This window comes from Homarus americanus, unplaced genomic scaffold (assembly GCF_018991925.1).
Source record: "Homarus americanus isolate GMGI-L3 unplaced genomic scaffold, GMGI_Hamer_2.0 scaffold15667, whole genome shotgun sequence".
Taxonomy (NCBI): domain Eukaryota; kingdom Metazoa; phylum Arthropoda; class Malacostraca; order Decapoda; family Nephropidae; genus Homarus; species Homarus americanus.
Genome location: NW_024726107.1, coordinates 420,793 through 445,329, shown reverse-complemented (window position 1 = coordinate 445,329; position 24,537 = coordinate 420,793). Strand labels below are relative to the sequence as shown.

General features: G+C 40.8%; 1 protein-coding gene across 1 annotated transcript in view; it reads right to left on the bottom strand.

Moving 5' to 3' along the window:
* LOC121865347 overlaps window positions 1–24,537 on the bottom strand; it is an 89,078-nt gene that overhangs the window by 56,412 nt on the left and 8,129 nt on the right. The window contains exon 2 of the mRNA XM_042364687.1: window positions 22,492–22,657. Within this exon, the coding sequence (XP_042220621.1) occupies window positions 22,492–22,657 (166 nt within the window). The remainder of the gene's footprint in view (window positions 1–22,491; window positions 22,658–24,537) is intronic.

Sequence of the window (24,537 nt, the reverse complement as noted above, 5' to 3'; positions counted from 1 at the left end):
ACCGTATATGGACATGGAGTGAGAGGTCCATTGAGTATGCTGAATGGGAAGTGGATTGGGAAAAGTGATTCTCATGGGTTATTGAAGTATGTATCAGATTTCAAAAACAGATTGTTTAGGGCTAGAGAGATTGTTGCAGAAAATTTGAAAGAGAGTCAAGAAGATATGAAAAGGTGGTATGACAAGAAGTCTAGGAGCAGAGAGTTCAAACCTGGCGACCAAGTGTTGGTATTATTGCCACAAGCATGGAATCCATTGAAAGCCATATTTTGTGGTCCCTGGGTGACTGATAAAAGAGTGGGAGAATTGAACTATATTATAAATACTCCAGGAAGACGCAAGTCAAACCAATTGTGACATGTAAACATAATAAAACCATATTATGATAGAAACTCTACAGGAAATGATGTGTCAGGTCTGATAATGAAAAGATGATAGATGAAAGTGAAGATATGGAGTTGGGAAGACGTGAAAATAAACTGTTAAATAATTCAGGTGTGTTGAATAATTTAGAAAAGAAACTTGATCATTTAGGAACTGAGAAGAGAAATCAAATCATACACATTGTACATGAGTTTAGGCCTTTGTTTTCTGGTGTTCCTTGGAGAACTGAGGTATTACGGCATGATGTTGAGGTTGAAAATAGAACACCCATTTAGCAACACCCATATAGAGTGAATCCTAAGATGAGAGAGATAATGAGAAAAGAAGTACAGTATCTGCTTGACAATGATTTGATTGAAAGAAGTAACAGTCCTTGGAGTTCACTGTGTGTAATGGTGACTAAACCTGATGGTATTTCATATAGATTTTGTACTGGTTACAGAAAAGTAAATAATATAACCAAAGCTGACTCATATCCTATTCCAAGAGTGGATGATTGTATTGACCAGATAGGAGATGCTAAATTTGTAACTAAGATGGATTTGTTGAAAGGATATTGGGAAGTACCACTGACTGAAAGAGCAAAATAAATTTCTGCATTTGTGACTATGAATGGTATATATCAGTATAAAGTGTTACCCTTTGGTATGAAAAACAGAGGTAGTACTTTCCATAGATTAGTTAATCAAGTATTTTATGATGTTAAAGGTTGATCTGTGTATATAGATGATATTGTACTGTATTAAAAAACTTGGGAAAAACATTTGTATTTAATCAGAGAAGTACCTAACAAATTGAATCAAGCAAACTTGACTGTAAACCTTGTGAAGAGTGAATTTGTTGAAGCAACTGTAGAATATCTAGGTTATGTTGTTGGTCAGGGAAGCGTCAGACCAATTAATGCTGAGGTGGAAAGTACTGTTAAGATTTCTGGGTATGAGTGGATATTATCGTAGATTTTGTAAGAACTTTTCAACCATTGCTTTACCATTAACCAATCTGTTGTCAAAGAAAGTAACATTTTTGTGGAGTGATCATTGTGATGAAGCTTTTAAAATATTGAAACAGATACTTAAAAGTGCACCCATACTTTCTACTCCAAATTATGATAAACCATTTAAATTGTATGTAGATGCTAGTGATTATGGAGATGGTGGAGTTTTAAATGCAAGAGAAAGATGAGGTTGAGTATCCTATTTGTTATTTTTCAAAAAAGTTTCTTTTGTATCAGAAAAACTATAGTACAATTGAGAAAGAAACATTGGAATTGATTTTACGTTTGAACCATTTTGATGCTTATTTGAAGGGGTCAGGCATACCGATCCAAGTTCTTACAGATCACAATCACCTTGTATTTTTGCACAAGATGAAAAATGTAAACCAACGTTTGACAAGGTGGAATCTATTGTTACAAGATTATGACTTGATTATTAAACATGTGAAAAGAAAGTTGAATGTTGTGGCTGATGCACATGTCCCGTATTCCAGTTAGTCAAGAGTCATCCTGCGGCTGACTCATTCTTCTTATGGGAGGGGGATGTTACAGTAGTCTTCCCTTTCCCTCAATATTTGTTTCAGTTACCCATTGTATTCAGTTTCTGTTGTTTCCCGTTTTTCATAAGAATCGAATTTCCAAGCTTATGGTAAGGACTTTGAAAAATGTTTTGATTATTTTATATAAGGATGTATCCAAGTATTTGTTTCATTATGTAAATTTTGTAAAATGTATTCTTATTTTTTATACAGTTTTGAAAGACTGTAAGAAGCAGGTGTGAAGTATAAAAAAATATATAAATTATATGTTGATGAAACAAGAAAGTATTTGAACATTGTTTTGGCTTTGACGCTCTCTCGGTACCTAGGTTGAGGAGGATAGGAGGGCCAAGCGTGTGTGGTGCACATTTATCTATTATTATCTGGGCAATCATGGTGTTAACTAAAGTGTAATATGTTCATTATAGTCTAAAGAATATTATAGTAGTGAGAGATCATTGTATTTGGTGGAGATAACATTATTCTGCGTGAATTGATTTGTGGCCTTTTGTATGCACATGTTGTCAAACAAATTTTGTTGTAATTTTAAAGCTGTGTTTTGATTAAACAAGTTTTAATGGGAACAGTGGTATTGAAATAAACACCTGTCAGCTATCAGGAGGTTGTTCGCCAGAAATAAGATAAGGGTCTGTGTTTAACATTTAACCTCTCATTTAACAGAAGTTGTTATTTCAGAGTCTCCTCTGATATAATGGGCCTTTGGGCTGACTATACGTCCTCTAGTGAGTCCTAGAAGAGGGTGTGAAGGTTGTAACACTATCTATCTATCTGTCCGGGGATCGAGACTCGGGGCAAGGTCAGCCGCATGTGGAATTACTGGGCATGAATGTGTTGAGTGGGTCGCATAAATCTGGCCGCACATTTACCGCTTATGTAAGGAAGCCAGGAGTGCAGCAAAGTGGGAAGATTGTGTGTAGGAGATGAGGTGCCTACGGGAGGCAGAAGCCATCAGTTTGGGTTGTTGTGTGACAGGTAGAGGTGACATTCCGATGATCCCTCCCCAATGTAGTCGTTTGTTATCAGTTATGAGTTATTCCACGTTGCTTGTAAGGAAGTGATAATCCAGCCCGTGAAGATGGGAGATGAAGGTTGGATGCCTGAAGGAGTGGTTGTGTTGCCTACAGTTGTGAGAGTAGTGCGAGGTATGACTCAGGTGCTAGTGGTAAATCTGTCCGAGTGTCCAAGGAGATTGAAGAGAAATTGGCGGATTGGGAAGGTGGCTTCCGTGACAGAAGTCGAGGCAGCCACCGGTGAGGATGTGCATGTGAGGACAGTCCAACAGGATGTCAGGGAGGAGGTCAAAGTACACACGAATTTGATGAATGCGGAGCGGCAGCAGGATGTCAGGGACTTGCTGGAGGAATTTAGTGATATTTTTTGAAGGGATGGTCAGCCCATAGGAAAGGTCTTTGGGGTTCAGCATGAGATCCCAGTAACAACAGACAGGTCAGTTAGAGTGTCATACAGGAGGATCCCTCCGAACCAGGTACCAGAGGTGAAGCAGTACATTTATCAGGTTATGCATTGATTATGCATTTCCTCTGCCAAGGATAGATAAAACACTAGCGTCTCTGATCGGGGCCCGGTTTTTCTCCAATTTCGATCTGGCGACTGGGTACCACCAGCTAGAAGTACACCCAAAAGACCGTTCGAAGACCTCCTTGAACAAAAGCTTTGGACATTTTGAGTACATGAGATTACCAGTGGGGTTGTCAAACGATAGATCAGCATTTAGTGAGGTTGCGGGAATTGTTTGTCAGAATGAGGGAGCATACTCTTAGATTTAAACCCAAGAAGTGTGAAATTATGGTATCCAAGGTAAGCTACTTAGGATATCAGGTTGTCTGTGGAAGGCGTCACAGCTGATCCAGAGAAAGTTGGGGTGGCAAAAGACTGGCCAGTCCCTCAGACAGTGAAAGATGTGAGATCTTTCATCAGATTTGCGTCTTTCTACCGGAAATTCATCAAAGGGTTTGCTCAGATAGCTGCCCCGTTGCCTGGGCTGTTGCGTGGGAAGTCGAAGGATCTAGTAGAGAGTGATTAGGGAGAGAGGCAGCAGCAGGCGTTCGCGAAGATGAAAGAAGTGGTGATGCAGTCGCCGGTGTTGGCCTGTCCAGATTACACTCAGCAATTCATCTTAGAGATGGATGCCAGTTTCAGATGGCTAGATGCTGTGCTGTCCCAGATGAAGGAAGGCAAACTGCATCCGGTGTGCTATGCAAGCCGGGGCCTTAGGAAATTAAAGAGAAACATGACAAACTATAGCTCCCGTAAGTTAGAGAAGTTAGCACTCAAAGGGGCAGTAATGGAAAAGTTCAGGGATTATCTGGCGGGGAAACATTTCACTGTCTACACGGATAACAACCCACTGATTCATAGAGAGACAGCTAAGCTTGGGGCAGTGGAGAGCAGGTGGAATGTTGATCTAGAGCTGTTTGAGTTCACCATCAAGTTACAAAGCGGGAAAGAGCAATACGGTGGCAGATACTCTATCTCGGCTCCCTACGGAACAGAAAGGAGAGAGTGATGAGGAATATACAGCAATGAATGTAGTGGAGGTGAATGTGGCTGGGATGAGTGAGCTGTGGACGGTAGATGGGCTGCGTAGGGAACAGGAAGGCATGAAGCGTTTTAAGGGGATACGGAGATAGATGGCAGGAGAGCATCAGGGAGGGGACGCACAGGTGGAACTCGAGGATGATGGTTTTCGTAAATTATACCGAGTTAGGCAATCCTTGGTAGTTAGGGAGGATGCCGTGTGGTTTAGAAGGCGTAAGGAACAAATCTATGGAGATAGGTGTCTGTTACAATCAAGGTTCCAGAGGGAATTGATTAGAGCGTGTCATGATAAGTTCGGGCACCAGGGGCAGTACGTACCCTTTTACTTGTGCGGGAGCGAAGCTTCTGGTCAGGCATGGGGGTGACTATGCGAGAATATATAGCCAGCTGCGAAAGGTGCGGACTCCGGAGTGGCGAAGGCTGTTAAGCCGCTAGAGATGCTGGCAGCAGATTTCACCTTGCTTGACAGGCGGCAAGGAATAGAGAACGTGCTGATAATGACTGACGTGTACAGCAGATACACAAGAGACCGGAAAGCCTCGACAATAGCCAAGATCCTAGTGAACCAAATCTTCCATGCTGTAAGTACACCTGATTGGTTGCTGCATGACCAGGGTAAGAATTTCAGCAGTGCACTTGTCCGACAAATTTGTGCCACATTCGGGGTGAAGAAGACCAGAACGTCTGCGTATCATCCGCAGGGAAATGGCATGACGGACCATGTATGGACTGTTAGCCACCCTAGAGGAGGAGAAGAAAAAGTAGCCTGAGTACCTGCCGGAGGTGGAGGTGCAGTACAGTGTGACTCCGCACTCCACAACGGAGTTTTCCCCATACCTGTTGTTCTATGGAAGGGAACCGAAGGTGCGGTTTCACCCTAGACCAGAAGTAGACCAGGAGCCAGTATATGAATGGGTGATTGGGCTCAGAAAGGCAGCAGAGGTTGCAAAAGGAAGTGGACAGCAATGTGCGAAGGCAGAGGGAAATCAACAGAAGGAAGAGAGAGGAGAGCGCTCAGGAGAGTGACTGGGAAGTAGGCCAGGAGGTTTTGTTGAGAAATAATGCCAGGATAGGGAGATGCAAGATGCAGAATCACTGGTTCAGCACGAGGTGGCACATTGTCGAGGTTTTCAACTCTAAGCCAGGCCTGTACCGCATTGAGCCGAGTGATGGGGAAAACCTGGCCGCGAGGGTGGAACACTGAAATAATTTGAAGGTTGCTCCACCCCTGAGCCCCTTGGGAAACCCAGCGGTGGATGAGCCGGAGAGTGAAGATGGGGGCCTCCTCAGCAGGCACGCATTTTGACGAGAGGCAGACAGGCCGGCGAGGGTGAGGCGTTCTTGAAGGCGGGGGCACTGGACTCCCTCTCTGTCTAGCCATTCTAGCGTCAGCGGAAGGTGGATGCACAACTGCGGTGTCGAAAAAACGCCGCACGTGGTCATGACCCCTGAAAACTTCATCAACATTACTCACAAGTAAGTTCTGTTCAAGTGTGTACAGTGCTTAGATAGGGACGGGAAGGGTAGACACAGTGGTTAATGGGTGGATTGTTCCAGGTTTTAGTGAAGCTAACTTGGCGGCGTGGAGGCTGGCAGCTGGTGGTATCAGTGACGCAGGGACCACGAGGTACCCTGCAGAAGCGAGCAGCCATGCTAGCGACCTGATTTACCAGGCATGAAGATGTCTACTACTCTACACCACAGCTAAGGAGTGCATACAATGTGTGGGGATCTTACGGTATAGTCTAAGGGAAACTTAATCTCTCTTCTGACTGGGGGCGAGTACACCTGGTTGTACGGTGATCTGGCGCACTGGAGTAGCATTACCTCTGTCACTCTCACTCTCAAGTAAAGTAACGGAAGTCAGCGGCCTCTGGATGCAACAGAGTACTCTATGAAATAAAGTATGAATAGTGACGGGTTATGGGAGACAGAAAATCCTATGGTACTAGGGAGGAGAGGAACTAATGAATTCTGAGTAGCTGTGCCGAGTCTCTACTAAGTGCCTTCCATTCTCTTCAACTATGGGCTGCTTAACCAAGTCCTGGTGTGAGGTCGACGACCTTCATGGTTGATCTTACACTCTGGACATGGGGGTGCTAAGGGATTTATTTTGTGTTGTACATGTAATTGTGTATTCTAGGCCAATGTCGTTGTGCATGGTTACGGGTAGGGTGGAGGAAGCACCCATTATTTACGAACTCGGGAGTAAAGTAGAAAGACTCAGTAAGTGAACTGTCCCCCTGACAAGTAATGAGTGGCTCCTTGTTCTCACATAATTTTGGGTCCAATGTATGTGCATGCTGATTGGGCTCTGATGATATCAGGCCGTTATGGCATTTGACGATTATTTTTTGAGTTTCACACCTTGATAATATTTTATGAATATGTTTTCTGAGGGAATGCTGAGGTAGGGAGCACGGCAGAGGTTGTGTTTTAACGGGAGGAGAGAGGGGCTTAACTCATTGAGGCGTGACCTTTGACCTCAGCAATTCCTGAGCTGGTGAGATCATATCATCCATTTTGTTGGGACACACAAGGTGTAATGGGACGTGCATAGATTTGGGGAATTAGCCCTCCCAGTTTATGCCACTGTCATGGTCACAATAGCACGGCTTGTATGTTCAACACTTAATTACTCATATTATGTTCCACCGTTCACAAAACATGTGTGAAACTAATGAGCTACCCCAGAGAATTTGATGAGAGGATTGAATTTGTTGTCAAGTTTCGTATTATGAAAAGTAATTAGTCTTCTGAAATGTAAACTGTCTACTGCTTATCACCAGGACCTTACAGAAAAATCTCAGTATCTCCTTTAGAAGTTCAGCCCCCAATGCATTGACATTTGAGTACTTAACATCAGTTTATTTATTGTAATTGAAAGCTCAGACATTGATTAGCTTAAAAGCCAATGCGTACAATAAAGGATTCTGATTTAATATATCCGTGAAAGTTCCTACTTAGTAACATAGGGGTTGTGAGAGGCTGGGAGAGGCAGGACGCACTCACTCTGTCCTGACTCAAGCCCCCAACTCCTCTGTGCAGTATTTCATGTCCCACTCCGTCATATTAAGTGAATTTGACTTAGTTGTGGTTTGTTTGGATATGCAAGTAATTCATTAACGTAACTTTGATGTCTTTAGTAAAGTGTTCATGCGCCATCAGCTTACACGACGTACTTTATGACATTCGTGTCAACTCACTCTGTCCTGACTCCTCTGTGTAACAGGTGCCTGAATAGACCATGGGTGGTTGTTGTATGCCAGGGCGGCGTCCAACACCAGTATGGAGATGGATGACGGCTATTAAGATCTGACAGCTTCGTGTAACACGGTAGTGTGGTGAGCTGAAATCTTACGTACAGCCAGCCGCTCAGAAGAGGTGGCCAGAATGTGTTTGCTGTCCTCATGTTGATCTCACGTGCGGAGTAATTACGACCAGCTAATAAGCACTGTTATGAGTCCATAACAATAAGTAGAGTTACTTATTGGGTATACTATTCTTCCGATTATCCATGTATGTAATCTCCTCAGTTGTATGGGTGTATGGAGTGGACAAGTGTATGACGGTCGCCACTTTACTTCTTGGCGAGTATAACAAAGTAGCGCAGGGAGGCTGTTAGTCATGGTGCTATAGAAGTAGTAATATGGTGCTATTACTGAAGGTGCTGTTAGTATGTAAGAGATAAATTCTCAGATAACATGAAATGGTGGTGCTCTAAGATAATGTTGTGTCTTATAAAGTAAGCCAAGTAATGGTGGGTGTTGAAAGGTGTACCTAATTAAGAAGTACCAAAATGAGTGAAATCATGGATATGATCCTTGTAGTTTTGTAATATTAAAAGTAGTCATAAACCTAACTTCATTTTAATAAACCATCTTTATTGTATGTTGGGGTATCAGTATCCCTGCAGTATTTTACCTTTGCCTTTCTCCACATCTTGGTACCAGTTATTACATTACCCCCCACCACCCCCCGTGTCCTAACCCTCGAACTATGCTACCGCAGATAAGAGATTACGGGGTATCTAATGAGAAAAGGTAACTATTAAATAGCTAATATAAGCAATAAATAAAGTAAGAAATTGAAAAAAAGGACGTTAGAAGTGAGAACCAGTTAAGAAATAAAGAAAAGAAGAAAAAGTAGAAAGAAAGGAGAACATTAAATATAATAACAACACCTTCCCTACAATTTGTTTAAAATTAGTGGGATAGAGAGAATATTAAAGTAAAAGAGAAAGAAATCTCCTATACCACTTGAAGTTTAACCATCAAAACCTTACTAGATAGAACGAATCAATATAAGAGACGAAATGAAACAAGTCAAATACTCATAGCATAAAAGTCACTGTTCAGTTCGTTACCAAAGGCGAGGTAAACTGTATACTTACAACATACATAATTTTTTAAGATCTAATGATTCCTGCCATTGCTGGATGGATGTACACTGGGTGGTGTAATGCAACAAAGCCTAAGTCTTCCCCTGACAGTACACAGCCTCTTCACCATCAAGACTTCTGCTGTGCCTCCTCGTGGCAACACACGGTAACTTGGTGCCTTGCAGCCACAGGTTAGACCAGCAGATCTCTGAGCAGCAGTGGGCTCCAGAGGGACGGCGCATAGGCCCAATAACATGTGGACACGCCCTGGCGCCTACCAACCACTGCCCCGCTGCCTTGCGGATTAACCTTGGCAGGTGTAAGGCTATGGGAGTAAACCCCAAACGAAAAATCTGCTGTGGGGCTCCGCATCAGGCAGACATGCTCACAGAGCTCCTGTAAGACCCCAAGTGGAGGAAGAGGTGAACAGCATGGGCACTCACCGACTACACCGGCGGGTGAAGGTATTGCAAGATGGACAGACTATTAAGGCGAAACCTAACAAACTGGGCTATCGGCAATCCATTGCAACTCTCCCTCTCTGCAGTCGCTGCAACTACCTGCACCACTGGATCAGGAAAAGGGAGAGCCAAGATGTGTGATTGTAACCTGCACTCCTGCCTCACCACATAAATCAACGCACACGAACTCACGCGCAGCCATCATCCAGGTCATCATATTTCTCATCATCATCAAAACCCTTATCCTTCAAAAGTCTTATGGCGACAGACGGGTGGCGACTGCCGAGAGTCTCTAGTCACAACTCTGCACATGGGAGGCATAGATAAGATGGTCGTTTATGCACTGGGATCTAGGCAGCAGTGCAATCCAGTCCTGCCTGTGCGACTGAACAGCTACTTATCAGGAGCCACTCTGCTCACATGAGGAGGGGGCTGGAAAAGGTGCCCTAAACATAGCCTGCCTAAAGAACCAGTAAGGTCATCCTTAGCCGGTCGAAAACATAATTACAATCACAGATCAGAGCAAAATAAACTAAACAGCCTCACATGGTTGTTGCATGGATACTGGCACAAATGGGCGTCCTGAAAAAAGAACAGCCCTTGTGGCAAAAGAGCTAGCTTGATATAACATCAACATAGCAGTCCTGGCTCCCAGACGTTGGTCGACTCACAGAACTGGGTCCGTCCGGCTATACCTTCTTCTGGGATGTAAAGCCTGCCGCGGAGAGACACCGCATTTGCGGAGTTGCATTTGCCAATTGCCAATCCATCCTACATAGACTAACTAAATTACCTTTTGGGATCAACGAGCTCCTCTTGGCACCCCGAGTCCCACTGAATTACTCACGTCATGCCTTCCTCTTCAGTGCATACGCCCCAACACTGGATGCAAAGGATGACATCAAGGAGGTCCTTTACACTGAGTGCTAACAGAGTGCTAACCTCTATACCTAGAGACGATGAGGTTGTGCTCCTGGGTGATGTCAGTGCTAGAGTTGGCAGAGATGCTGACATATGGCAAGGACCCATACAGTAGAGAGAAATGGAATAGGCAAGCGTAATCCCAATGGCCTACTCCTCCTCGGCAAGTGTGTCGAACACAACCTCACTATCACCAACACCTTGTTTTGGCAGGCCAACAAGTTCAAGGGTTCTTGGCAACACCCACAATCCAAACAATGGCATCTCATTGACTACATCATTGTCAGAGAAGAGATGGCCAAGATTCCCTCATCACCCGATGGCTCAGACCACTGTGACACAGATCATTAAGGCAACAAGCCTCTAGAACAGGCTTTAACACTAAGCGACTGGAGGATCCAGTGGTACCACCTGCTTTCAGTGAATAGCTCAACGATGGGCTTATAAACAACCCAACAACAAACAACCAAAATCAGAATGTCGAATGGGGTCCCATCAAAGCTGTTATTACAAAAACCTGCAAGGAGACCCTCGGCCAGATCAAAAGAAAACACCAGGATTGGTTTGATGAAAACAACCTGGAATTCGAAGTACTCGTCAATAGTAAGCGTGCTGTTCTCACGAGAAGAAAGCAGCGGTCCAGTGCAAACTTCTCAAACGACTGATGGAAAAATTAGTATTTGAAATTAAAAAAAAAAATTTGGGTTCAACACAAAATGTGTAAATTTTTCAATTCTGCTAAAACAATATATGGCCCAACTACTTAGGGTGTGGCTCCTTTCTGCTCAACCGACGGTAACTCCCTAATTAAAGACGAAAATGGCAACCATCAGCGCTGGAAAGAGCACTACCATTCGCTGCTCTACCGAAACATCTATATGGATATCATGATTACCCAGCAGGTCCCTCAGCGCCCAGAGCTGACCCACCTCAGCTATCCTCCATCCCTGGATGAGGTAGCTACTGCCATCAAGCAGATTGAAAATAACAAAGCAACAGGGCCTGATGGAATCCCAGGCGAGGTGTATAAAGCAGGAGGACCTTTGCTTACCAGCCGTCTCCACTGTCTCCTAGAGAATATAATGGAAAAGGAGGAAATCCACCAAGATCTTAAAGACACGTCGATCGTAAATATTTATAAGAACAAGGGAGACCAGTCAGGCTGTGGTAACTACCGTAGGATCTCACTACTGTCCGTAGCTGGCAATATTATCGCCCAAGTCATCCTAAACAGACTTCTTCATGAGGCGGAAAACTTTCTCTTCCTCCCAGAATTTCAATGGGGCTTTAGAGTTGACCATCACGTGGCAACATTGAGTAACCTTTGCTGCCCGCTAGATACAGGAAAAGTGTAGAGAACAACGTCCTGACTTGTACATGGCCTTCATTGACCGTACTAACGCCTTCGACTCGGTCAACAGGGAAGACATCTGGCGGGCCCTCGGTCATTTTGGCTGCCCACCAAAATACATTGCCATTGTGAGGCAACTCCACGATGGCATGAATGACAGTGTCCTGTGCAATGGCACCCAGTCTGAGTTCTCTCTTTCCCATTTTATTGGCTGCCTTCCTTGCTCATGCCAGCGCCAAATTAGCCGGTGGGATGGACATCCACTACCAGATGAAGGGACTTTTCAACATCAGGGGACTCCAGGCAAGAACAAAGGTGTCGGCCGCTCCCATCACTGATTTCAGTATTAAGACGACCTCATCAACGTCGCTCGCACTGAATGCGACTTACAGGAGATCCTAAACACCTATGCAGATGAGTATGCACACTTCGACTTTGAAGTGAATACAAGTCAGACTCAGATGCTCTTTCAGCCTGACCCTTGTTCAACCACACCTCCACTATCCATCCAACTTAACGGTACTACTCTTTTTAATGTTACCCACTTTCAATACCGTGGCTCTCACTTGTCCACCACTGCAGACATCGATGAAGAGATTCAACATCGGATTATATGCGTTCCTCAAGCCTTTGGCAGACTCTGTACCCATATCTTCAGGTGTATGGAACTGAAATTATCTCCCAAATTGTCTGGGTATCGAACAGTGGTCTTCCTTACCCTGCTGTATGGCAGCGAGACATGGGACACATACAGGCATCTCGATGCACTTGAAAACCTTCACCAACGTTGTATATATTCCATTCTCCGAGTTCGCTGGGAGACAAGAGAACAAATGCTAGTATTCTCGCTGACACCAACTATAGGAGCATCGAGGGTACCATTATCCACAAACAACTACATTGGACTGGCCCGTATGGACGACAGTAGACTGCCAGAGCAGCTACTTTACAGCCACCTAACGAATGGTAAACTTAATGTTGGCGGGTAACAGAAAAGGTTTAAGGATAGTCTTAAGACAAACCTGAAAAAGCATCAAATCGACCCTTTCATCTGGGAGACGATCACTCCTCACCCCGTAACTCTTGGAGGAGCACCAAACGAGAAGATGTCAATACTTTCGAATTAGTCCGATTGCATACCGAGGCAGACAAGAGCCAACGCCTGAAAGACGCTGCCGCCTCCCTTCCCGCACTAGATGCAACCCTCCACACATGCAACATCTGTGGACGACCTTGCCGATCCTGTATCGGCCTCTCGAGTCAAGTCAGAGCTCACCAACGATGGTGGCATCTTTAATAAATCATATTGTTGCATTATAACATTATGATCGTCATACTCGATTCCGAGTGACAGCAGTGTAATAGTAGTAGTACAACCTTGATTGTTTTCGTGTCAAATTCAACAAGCTTGATATTGCCTGAGGTAAATGGTCACTCAGGTCTCTCATATCCATAAAACGGCTGGTTGTTGGGAGCTCCCGGGTGACTGCCAGCTGCAGTGTATCGACCTGACACGCTGCGATAAAGGCTGGTGTCACCATGGTAATAACTTTATAGTGACAACATCTGAATTTCGTTTTTTATATGACACAAACAGTAGGATAAAAAAACTTTCAATTTGTAAAATCTATAATTATAAGTGTACAGTTTTTAATGATGCTAACGGTACAAAGATTCAGGTGAGGTTATCAATTGTATTCTTTTGTCTTCATTCTCTCCTCACCTATTTTGTTACCTCGGCAATGTGTTCATTGTTCACACACTGAACCAGATATGACCTTCAGACTTGATTAATCAAATATATATATATTATTAATATTGGTGAGAGAGGATGCTTGTGTAAGCTCTGACAACAATTTCATTAAACAATATATATTACAGCTATGTATATGATATCTGTGCGCCAAGTGAAACTTATGGTTAGAATTCTCATGGTGGGTAATAGCCCAGTGAGAGTGATCAGGCAGAAGCTCACTTGGGAGATAGTAAGGGAAGTTTGAAGGGAAAATAATATTTTACCATTGATGTTGGAAAAAACCCTTAAATAAAGGATTAAATTTCTTCTCCCTGAAAAACAAAAGCTTTATATTGAGTTTGATATCTTCATAGATAGATTAGATCAAACATTGTTAGCACGAGAAAGAGATCGATTAAACATAAATCTTGTTCGTTACAAGTTATAAAAGTCTATCAGAACAACAATCACTTAAAGTTTAAGTATCGGTTAATTTTCAATATCTTCGGTAAACATTGTCTTCCTGCCTTTCTACAGAGCTCACACCTCTTTGGCTTATTTCATATCTCAACGTGAAGGTCATCATTCTCTAACAGAGTTATCTGAGTCGTGACACCTGACGATGACGAGCCTAAATATTTCATCAATTGACAGGCTATGACTGTATCATGGTACCTATCTGTGCATGATAATGTTTTCGGCTAAATATTTTAATAAGAAATGTGACCCTTTGAGTTATCTTTTATCTATCTCGAGTCATTCTTTCTCTATCTTGAGTCATCATTTGTCTACCTCGAGTCATACCTTACCTATCTTGAGTCATCCTTTACCTATCTTGAGTCATCCTTTATCTATCTAGGGTCATCATTTACTTTGAGTCAGTGTTTATCTGAACCATCCTGCCTTAGTGGTCAGCTCGCTTCAGGAATCAGTTTATGTCCCTGTACCCTTGCAATTAATTCATCGGGTCAGTTGATCCACACTTCAATGTATCCTTAAGTCAGGTGATCATCTTCAAGCAGAATTTGTTTTGTTGTTCGACAGAGATTTACCAAATATCGAGAAAAAACAAAAACAAGTTTCGGGTTGCTCGCCACTCTCAAGTGATAGTGAAACACGACACACTGGGTCCGCAGAGTTACACGATTAATAGTTGTAAATATTATTGATGGAACATAGACCAAAGATCATTAGAGCCCGGCTCATACTAGCCCGTTTGACGGCTGTCTCTGACCTAGTATAGCCATCGATGACGTCATACCGGTGGACGTCGTGTATGACACGGGAAATGTTCTCTGCCCGTTTCTAAAGTGCCCGTTGACACGGTCCAGACAAACCATTTTCATCTCTCCCGGAAAGCAGTGGTGCCCTTTTGTATATTGAAATTAGAAAATAAAGAAACATTTAAAATTTAGCAAAATAACAATGCATAGTAAATATTCATATCTGGAAACATAAAGATTCAATACAATGATAATATACAGATTTTGAAAGTATAGTTCTGGATGAAAGTACTTGATACAGTCAAGGTGGATGGTGTACAGTCAGCCCCACGGCCGGTCGTTATCAGTAATGCCACTCGTGAAAAAACAAGTTTACCGGATTCGTGTCTGAATCTTTCCAATTCGCAAACAAAATCTCGAGTTATGATAAAATTATATCCAATTACAATTACTTTAATTGTAATCAATGCTGTTCTCTAAACTGTAAAAAATATATAAAGCATTCACGAAAATAATTGATAAAATTATAATCAAATGAAAATATATCAAATGAAAATATACTCGATATTATGCTCACAAAAGAAAACGAAATCTATTCGTTCGACAGTTTAAGACGAGACTAAACTAAAGTTCTTTTTGAGTAAATCAAAGCAGACATTTTACTTTATATTTAAACCAGTAGACTTGTTGCACTATAGTAATTTGTTATACCGTGCTTGATACAATTATGAAACCAGTCCAATGTTATTGTGTAAGTGACATGTGTGGAAGAAGGGTGGGGGCAGGTGCGTGACTCGATGAACGGAAATATAGTCACAGGAAAAAGTCACAGAAAAGAGTCACAATTTTGGCAGGGAAATAGTCACAGGAAAAATCTAATTTTATTTAAATATCATTAACAGTTAAAACAATAAAACACAAAATATTTTGAGCCACTTATTAGCTATCAGGGGGCGCCGGTGGGTAGAACGGTACCGTTCTTGCCTCGCAAGCGAGATGTCACGGGTTCGATTCCCGGGCCGGTGGAAAGTTGTTTGGACACACTTCCCAGCCTCCCTTGGTCCCAGTTAACCTAGCAGCTAAGTAGGTACCAGCTGTAAATCGAAAATTGCGAATTCGTATTCAGGGACAAGTTGTTGGAGCTTCCAATAACTTGCTTAGACATAAACCATTGACTCTTCAGGCTTCTACGCCCTTGACTCCTCAGGCTTCTACGCCCTTAACTCATGAGACATAAAGGCAAGCATGAACTTAGCATGCTTCCCTGCTGGGCGCTGTAAACGCTTCTGCGCTTCACCTTACACAAGGATATAGGGGGGTGCCCAATAAAAAAAATAAAAATAAAAAATAACTGCCAATAAATGACTTGTATACATTGACAAAACAATTTTTATATATAATGGCATTACACTTATGTTAGGTTAGGTTAGGTTAGGTTTGTTTTTTCTGTGACTTTTTTCCTGTGACTTTTTTCTGTGATTTTTTCTCATGACTTTTTTTCTGGATTCACGTGATACAGCCTGTCTAGAAATGGTCTAGAAATGTGATTATTTAAGAGGGCAGATTTGTAGTTATAAAAATTTTAACCTTATTTATTTGCCACAGCAATTAAAAAAAATATTTTATATTTATTTCAAAATAAAAGAAGAGAGATTCACGTTGTTTAGAGGTGCGAAATTGGTAAATTATGGGTCCGGGATGCTAAATTACTTACCACGTGTATTGTGATGCAATTACAATGACATTGATTTACTGCATTTCGAGATTATTTCTACCCAATTGATGAGGTAACAATTATGAATATAACGTATCATCTCATGATTCGTGCTGGCAATGGAACATTATCTGATACACATTACGAGACGATGTTGTCAAGTCCTCCCAAGGGATTGACAGTCACTATGGAGACATCACAGGCAACACGAGGCAGTATCATCGCCCTTCACGACATAGGCCTAAGCAACAAGGAGATAGCTAACAAACATTAATTTATAGCTATACTGTTATATGGAAGTGACATTTCTCCATGTCTGTCGGCGCAAGCTGTGATTTCCAATGAGTCTCTGGTACTAGTGTTGGTTAGGATTTCCAGTAGGAAACACCCACTATTTAACTGCCGTTGATATATCTTCGTTACATTAATATCATTATATTATTCTACTAAAGATGAGTGCTTCACCATAATTACAAAAAATGCCAGAATAAATAACTGACAACCTCACAGATACTAGGAACGCAGGCCTACCAACATAATGCAGGAATCGCAATTAGTGATCGGAAATATTCGTCCTTTGTGACATTGTGTCGATGAGAAAAGGGGCTGATACTTTTTTGGGATAGTGTACAGTCTCGTTCAAGATTCTTCGAACACTGCTGGAGATTGCTGGCAACTCAAGGCCGTTTGCTTACTATACCACATAGTAAAAATTATGAATGAATGTAAACGTGATCGGCGATTGGTTACTGAGTTCCCCGTTGTTTAATTAATGGTTGGGCTTTGTTGTTTCGTATTATATTATACCTTTCTGCTGGTATAATGGACCAACCTATATGAATTTATGTTTAGACAATTAAACATAAGTAAAAATCGGTAAGTATGTTAAAGAACATCATGCATCGGGCACAGCTGTGTGCAGGCTGTTTATGATATTACCTGTTTATCATTAATTCATACTAATATTATCTTCAAGCGTTTAATACCTTTCGAGTAATTAATCCAGTAGTATGTAACCGATGGTAAACAGACTTCTTTCTAAAGACGCTGATTTCATGCAACACAAACTGCTGTTTTGATTCGCTGTGGGATTAAGCAGAATCATCGGTTTACTGCTACCTGTAGTAAGTGTGTGTGTGTGTGTGTGTGTGTGTGTGTGTGTGTGTGTGTGTGTGTGTGTGTGTGTGTGTGTGTGTGTGTGTGTGAGTGCATTTGGAGAGTGTGTGTGTGTGTGTCAGCCAGTGTCTGTATTTAATAATGACGTTGTTCAATTGAAGGTGATGGTAATTAATCTTACGAACCATCCGTCTGATGGCATATGCCTAATACTTTTACAAGCCTTTATCTAGCAATATCATTGTCATTCCAAGACTCTGAATGTTGTAAACAGCAAATAGTATTTATTTCGTTCAGTGACTATTTGCCCCCCCCCCCCAATCCTTGTTTCTGACTTGTGTAGATTACGTCACCTTTAGTCTGGTGTCTTTAAAAAAAGGTAATCTATTTTTTCAAATACTTGTATGATGTATTATACATTTGTATCTTATATATTTATTTATTCATTCAACTATTTTTTTAAATGCCTAATAAAATATAAATATAAAGCTAACCTTATTGGCGGGAAGGTGAGGGAGACAGAGGTGCTGTCAGTGCTGACTACCCTTCCATATTCCGTCCCTCAATTGTAGAAGACCCCTGCCAACATGGAATACCACACGCAGAAAATCACTGAACGTGGAAGAATAATCAGCATGAAGGAGGCTGGGTTTTCACCCATTGAAATTGCCCGACAATTGGGGGGAGGGAAATTTAAAAGACCACCACAGGACGGGAAAGCCGCTCAGAAAAACACCTGCACAAGTTGAAGCCATACGGAATTTCGCCGAGGTCAACCCCTTCAAGACTTCATGTTCAATAAGAGAGGATCTCCAATTAAATATTACCCCTTTAACAATCAGGCGAAGACTTCACGAAGGAGGCATTCACCATAGAATTTCCACCACCAACGAGAAGTTAAATGAGCGACATCGCGAGGGCAGGTTGCAGTTTGCTCGACGGTATGCTGAAGAAGGCCTAGATTTCTGGAGAAGAGTAATATTCACTGACGAAAAAAACTTTCTCATCTACCTCTCACGGAAGGTTATATTGCGGAGGAGGAACAACACTCGATATGATAGACAACATATTTATGAGGAAGCAAGGGTGTCCATGTGACTTGCAATGTTTGAGGATGGATATATTTGCGCAGAGTTGGAGAGCTGACTGACATAGAAGGAAGATTCACAGCTGAACAGTATTTAGAAATACTCGAAGAAGTTATGCTTTCCTCGGTGCGTGCATATGCTTTCCCGTTTCCCGAAAACATATTTTTCATGCACGATAGGTGTCCTATCCATACTGCATGGATTGTAGCGCGGTGGTTTGCAGAACAAAGAAATTTGCAAGTTTTAGACTGGCCAAGTAAAGGTCGTGACATGAACTCTATAGAGAACGTTTGGGCCAATATTGTAAACATGTGGGAGCCAACTGAAGAGAGAACCAGGGTGCAGCTACAGGAGCATACACACCGTGAATGGGAGGTCCTGAGGCGGAAACCGCAACTGATACACAATCACGTCGCCTCTGATCCCAACAGGCTGCAGCAAGTAATCGAGAATGAAGGTGGCTGGACTAAATATTAATGTGTCAGAAATAATTTCTCTGTGTAATCAACGTCACATACTGAATGCTGCACATCAATATTAATTTTTTTTCCATGTTAACTGAAATAAATATAATTTTCATGAATATATGTCAAATTGTATAATAAATGTAAAGAAAACGATCCTCTTCTAATATCCTCACTTATGCAGTATGTATTCAGGATGATTTAAGTCAAACAAATCATAACATTATACTTATAATTATTATGAAAGAGTACAGTATCATATGTGATAAATATATCGCATGTGAAATAATTACCATATCTACCGCGGATAAAATCAGAGAGGGAGACGGAGACAAAGAAATAACTGTATAACGACACAATTCATACAATACTGTATGTAATGGTCCGACACAGCTGTCCGATCCGTCTTTTCAAGTCACTTGTGACGAGGAAATTGATATTTCATATTCCAATCTCATAATCTCATATTTAATAAGTTCATGTCATGCCGTTCACAATATATTTATGTATTCTTGGAAAACGTTTACTGTAATAATTGTATTTTTATATATTTTTCTCTCCATTTATTTATAAGAAATGGGAAAAAATCCTTGTCAAAATACTAAACTAGGTTACAACGTTACCTCACAATTATTTCATAACTTACAATAATGTTCCAACACTCACGCACACTTGCATGGAAACATACGCATTATATTAATTAGTGAAATTTCGTACTGAAGGTATAGCTAATGCGGTAGCATGTGTAGACCTTTCAACTGTCATTACGATTGTCATCTGAGTAGACTTACCTTATTAGATATTTAAAATGACATTTCTTTCGATTATCAATTGTTTGCCAGCAAAAAAAATTGTTTTAAACTGGTTCACCACAGGATCGCATTGGAAAGTCTTTCATTTCGTAGAAACTGTGTAGTATTCATTTCATGACATATAATTGCAACCGAAATAAATATATGAATAAATAACACATTATATATAGATTTTTATTTTTAATACCTCACAGGGAATGTAAAACATATAATTTCATTAAATAAACTTAATAATACTGTTTCATTTATAGAACTGTTTTTACCGACAAGCATTGACACACAAGAGACTAAGGCGCACACACACACACACACACTTACTACAGGTAGCAGTGAACAGATGATTCTGCTTAATCCCACAGCGAATTAAAACCGCAGTTTGTGTTACATGAAATCGGCGTCTTTAGAAAGAAGTCTGTTTAGCATCGGTTACATACAACTGGATTAATTATCCGAAAAGGATTAAACATTTGAAGATAATATTAGTATAAATTAATGATAAACAGGCAACATTGTAAACAGCCTGCACACAGCTGTGCCCGATGCATGATGTTCTTTAACATACTTACCGATTTTTACTTATGTTTAATTGTCTATCCATTTTATAATCAAATTAACAGTATATACCAGCAGAAAGGTATAATATAATACGAAACAACAAAGCCCAACCATTAATTAAGCAACGGGGAACTCAGTAACCAATCACCGATCACTTTTACATTCATTCATAATTTTTACTACGTAGTATAGTAAACAAATGGCCTTGAGTTGCCAGCTGTCTCCAGTAGTGTTCGAAGAATCTTGAACGAGACTGTACATATGACTTTAAATAATTATCTACACAAAGTATTAAAATATTAATTAATATGTAATCTTATAAGCTTAGTTATTTCAATGAGCAAATCAGTAAATCAGCTACGAAATGACTAGAATATGTATAAACCGGCGGGTAGGGGAAATTTGTATCTTCTAAACTACACTTTGTATGAATACCAAATTTAATGAAAACTCACTACGTAATTTAATAATAAGTTTACTGAATAAAAACAATTATCATTTATAGTTCAGAAGATAAATAATATTAAGCATAAAAGTTTCCCGCCATTTCACCCGTCAAGTCAGACGCCAGGAGACCGGGGAGAGACGCAGCTGATACAAGCAAGGAAACGTGCAGAAGCAACACTCATCATGAGCGCGGACCTCATTTCAACCTCTGGCGAGGATATATTATCTACAATCCACTATTTATTTTAGCATCTCCTAGCAACTAATTAATACAACAACTTAGTTTATTTAATATGTGTATACCAAGATTCAAGATCTTCAGGATGCTAACTACTATAGATCCCTCCACGACCAAGGAAATCTCCATGAAAGATCTCAGCAAAGGATTTGTTTTACTTGTTATGTCATTGATTTTATGAAGGCTATCTACCCTGACTCTTGATTTGGGTGCCAATATGCACGGACAATAGAGTCGGGATAGTGGTATGGCCAATACATTTATGATGGTGGAGAGCGTCGATGACACCAGACGCCGATTCAGATTTTTTCAGATTTGCCCCCGAGGGGGCTAGTTTATTGGGCACCCCCTTACATCCTGTGCAAGGTGAAGCGCAGAAGCGTTTACAGCGCCCAACAGGGAAGTATGAAAAGTTCATACTTGCCTTTATGACTCGTACATTAAGGGCGTAAAAGCCTGAAGGGTCATAGGTTCTGTCAAGTTACATAAAGTGAGAGAATGATGAGTGTGTGGGGGGAAAGTTCCCGGTACATTTTATCTGTTTATGGCAAAGAGTGGCAGGTCCCTAATAGTGTCAAATGCCAGGCCTGTGACTAGGAGGAGGGATATCTGGTCTGGGAGGGAAGAGGTGTTGGTAACGGCTGGGGACCTATAGGAGGAGGTCATAGGGCAAGTGAGGATGTAGTGAGAGAGGGTGTGAGAGTCGGACACCAGACGCCGTGACCACTCCATTTATTTTTTAAGTAAATAGTAAATTTAAATAATTCGTTCCGGTATTTGATAGTATAACCGTATTATTTTATTGCTGCTACGAAGTAGGGTCTCGAACTTTCACGTATTAAGACTTACCACGGGACTAGTAGTCCTACCACCAATGTGGCCTCTCTGTACAGTAATTGCCGTGACCATTCTCTTCTCCTAACTCGAGTCCCTGTGTGTAGCAGTGAGGAAGGAGGCGGAGCGAAGGCTATCATCGTCCATGTTTGTTGACCTTTTAACTCCTCCTCTGGTGGTCCGTTCAGACTCTGAACGGACCACCATTTTCGTGACGTCATCGATGATTATATTACGTCAGGGACGGTTGGGTTTAAAACTATCTTGCAATAATTGAACCTTCAAAAAGTGTGAAGTAAAGGAAAAATGATACAAATTCACTAACAATTAAGGAAAAAACAAATGAATTTCAAATACAGGACTTGTTGGCACAGCGAAGAGTATGGTTGTTATAGCACTTGTCTCTCGTAATTCTGTCTCGAATTAAATCCCAGGGTTGGATGGGGAAAAGGTATTATCCAGTTTTACCCAACTAAACATGGAAGTTTTCTTCGGGTACTCGGGCTTTCTCCTGTACTAACTAAACAATGAAAAAACTTATCAGATATAATTGGAGATCAGCAAGCTACTGACTTATTTCCACCGTCAAAACACTGAGTTGATCGGTGAAGGTTAGAAAGAGCTGAACATGGTAGTTGCAGGGACAATACTCACCTGGATTGTCGGGGAAAGGATTGGGGAGGAGCATCCCGAATGGGGGCGGGAGGTGGAGCGTTTGGACGCCACGGAGCTGGTGGACTTGTACGACCTGGCGATATCAGTCAACTGGCGGATCTGGTCATCAGAGAAGTCCGGGTGACGGAAGGGCAGGTTGCGCTTGCTGTGGAGTAGAGACGACTGTTAGTTGACTAGTCACAGGAAACACTTATTAAACAAACAAGGAGGTACTACCACCTGGGAAGATGTTGAAGCAAAATGTATTGTCTAATGGTAGACCCTGCTGCCATATGGCATCACAAAACTTGTGACAATTCCCTGGGTGTTGATCTTACTTTCTGCCTCATTTACACACGACTGCAGGGTTTCAATTGTCTCTCATTATTGATCTTTTTTTAATTTTTTGTATTTATTTATGGTCCATTATTATTATTATTATTATTATTATTATTATTATTATTATTATTATTATTATATTTGAATCTAATATTTTTTATACTTTTTACAAATTTTATTAATTATTATTATTATTATTATTATTATTATTATATTTTTGTTTCCAGGCCCTGCTGTGGGTCATTGACCTGTGCCCTGGTGGGCTAATTCCGTAAAAAAAGAAGGTAATACGTAATGATCAAAATAACACACAAGCAAATTAGCTTGACTCAGTCATCTGGCCACAACAAGCAATCAATGGTACATTCACACCACAATTATGACAAAACTTCCCTGATCATTCAAAGTTATCTTGTTATAACTTATAGCTAAAACTTCGGTACAAATATACAAGGATTGTCTTATGACAAGTTCAGTATAAGGAACAAGTACGAGTAACTCGAACAAAGCAGCGACAAACCAGCGTAGAAATTAAATCTTTTCATCGGTGCATGAATACACTACGTGTGTGTTGGTGTGCGGATTAGTGGATGTCATGATTATGACCTGACCTCATGTTTAATAAGATCACCCTGTATATTTAAGCCTGTCTATGTAATTCAGTTGCCTCTGAAGATGTCTTGAATAAAGACAAAAGCTAAGGTGCTCCGTTGTTTCCCTTTTCCCGTGTGATTTTATCAATATATATATATATATATATATATATATATATATATATATATATATATATATATATATATATATATATATATATATATATATATATATATATATATATATATATATATATATGTATATTCCCAATATATATATATATATATATGATATATATCATATATATACATATATATATATATATATATATATATATATATATATATATATATATATATATATATATATATATATATATATATATATATATATATATATATATATATATATATATATATATGTCTGTGTGTGTGTGTGTATGCTTTACAATTAAAACAAGAAGCCCAAAAGCTGTACAATATAACTAGTATTAAATAGTAAAACTGGTTACACCTAAGAATTTTTGGGGAAAACCCAAAATCTAGGACTTTCCTATTATTGTACAGTCTCAGCCAAACGTTCGTTAACTCTCCCAGCCAACCAGTGCTGCACTGCTTGCTTCAAATGTATGAACTTGAGTCTGTTACTTCGAACCTTTAGATTAATTCGTATTGGTTTCATATTCTGGTTGGTACTGAGACAGTTACAAACATCTGAAGCTGGCAGTGCAACAATAGCTGGCAAGGAGAGTTAACGAACTCTTGGGTGAGACTGTACCTAGTTTTAACTAAACAGCACTAAGTGAGAAAACTAAGTTCTTCCTGGAATTACCTAGTTACCTCAGGAAAAACTAGGTGCCATAGCAGTTATGCGTTGGTTAGGTTAGGATAAGTTACATTAAGTTAGCTTGGGTTAAGTTGGATTCCGTTAGGTTGAACATAAGAATGGAGGAAACTGCAGCGGGCCTATTGGCCCATACTGGGCAGTCCCGTTTACACCCAACCCCTATTGCTCATATAAGCATCCAACCTATGTTTGAAGCTATTCAGCGTATTCGAGTTAATGATGATATTTGGTAACTTGTTCCATTCATCCACTACTCTGTTTCCAAAC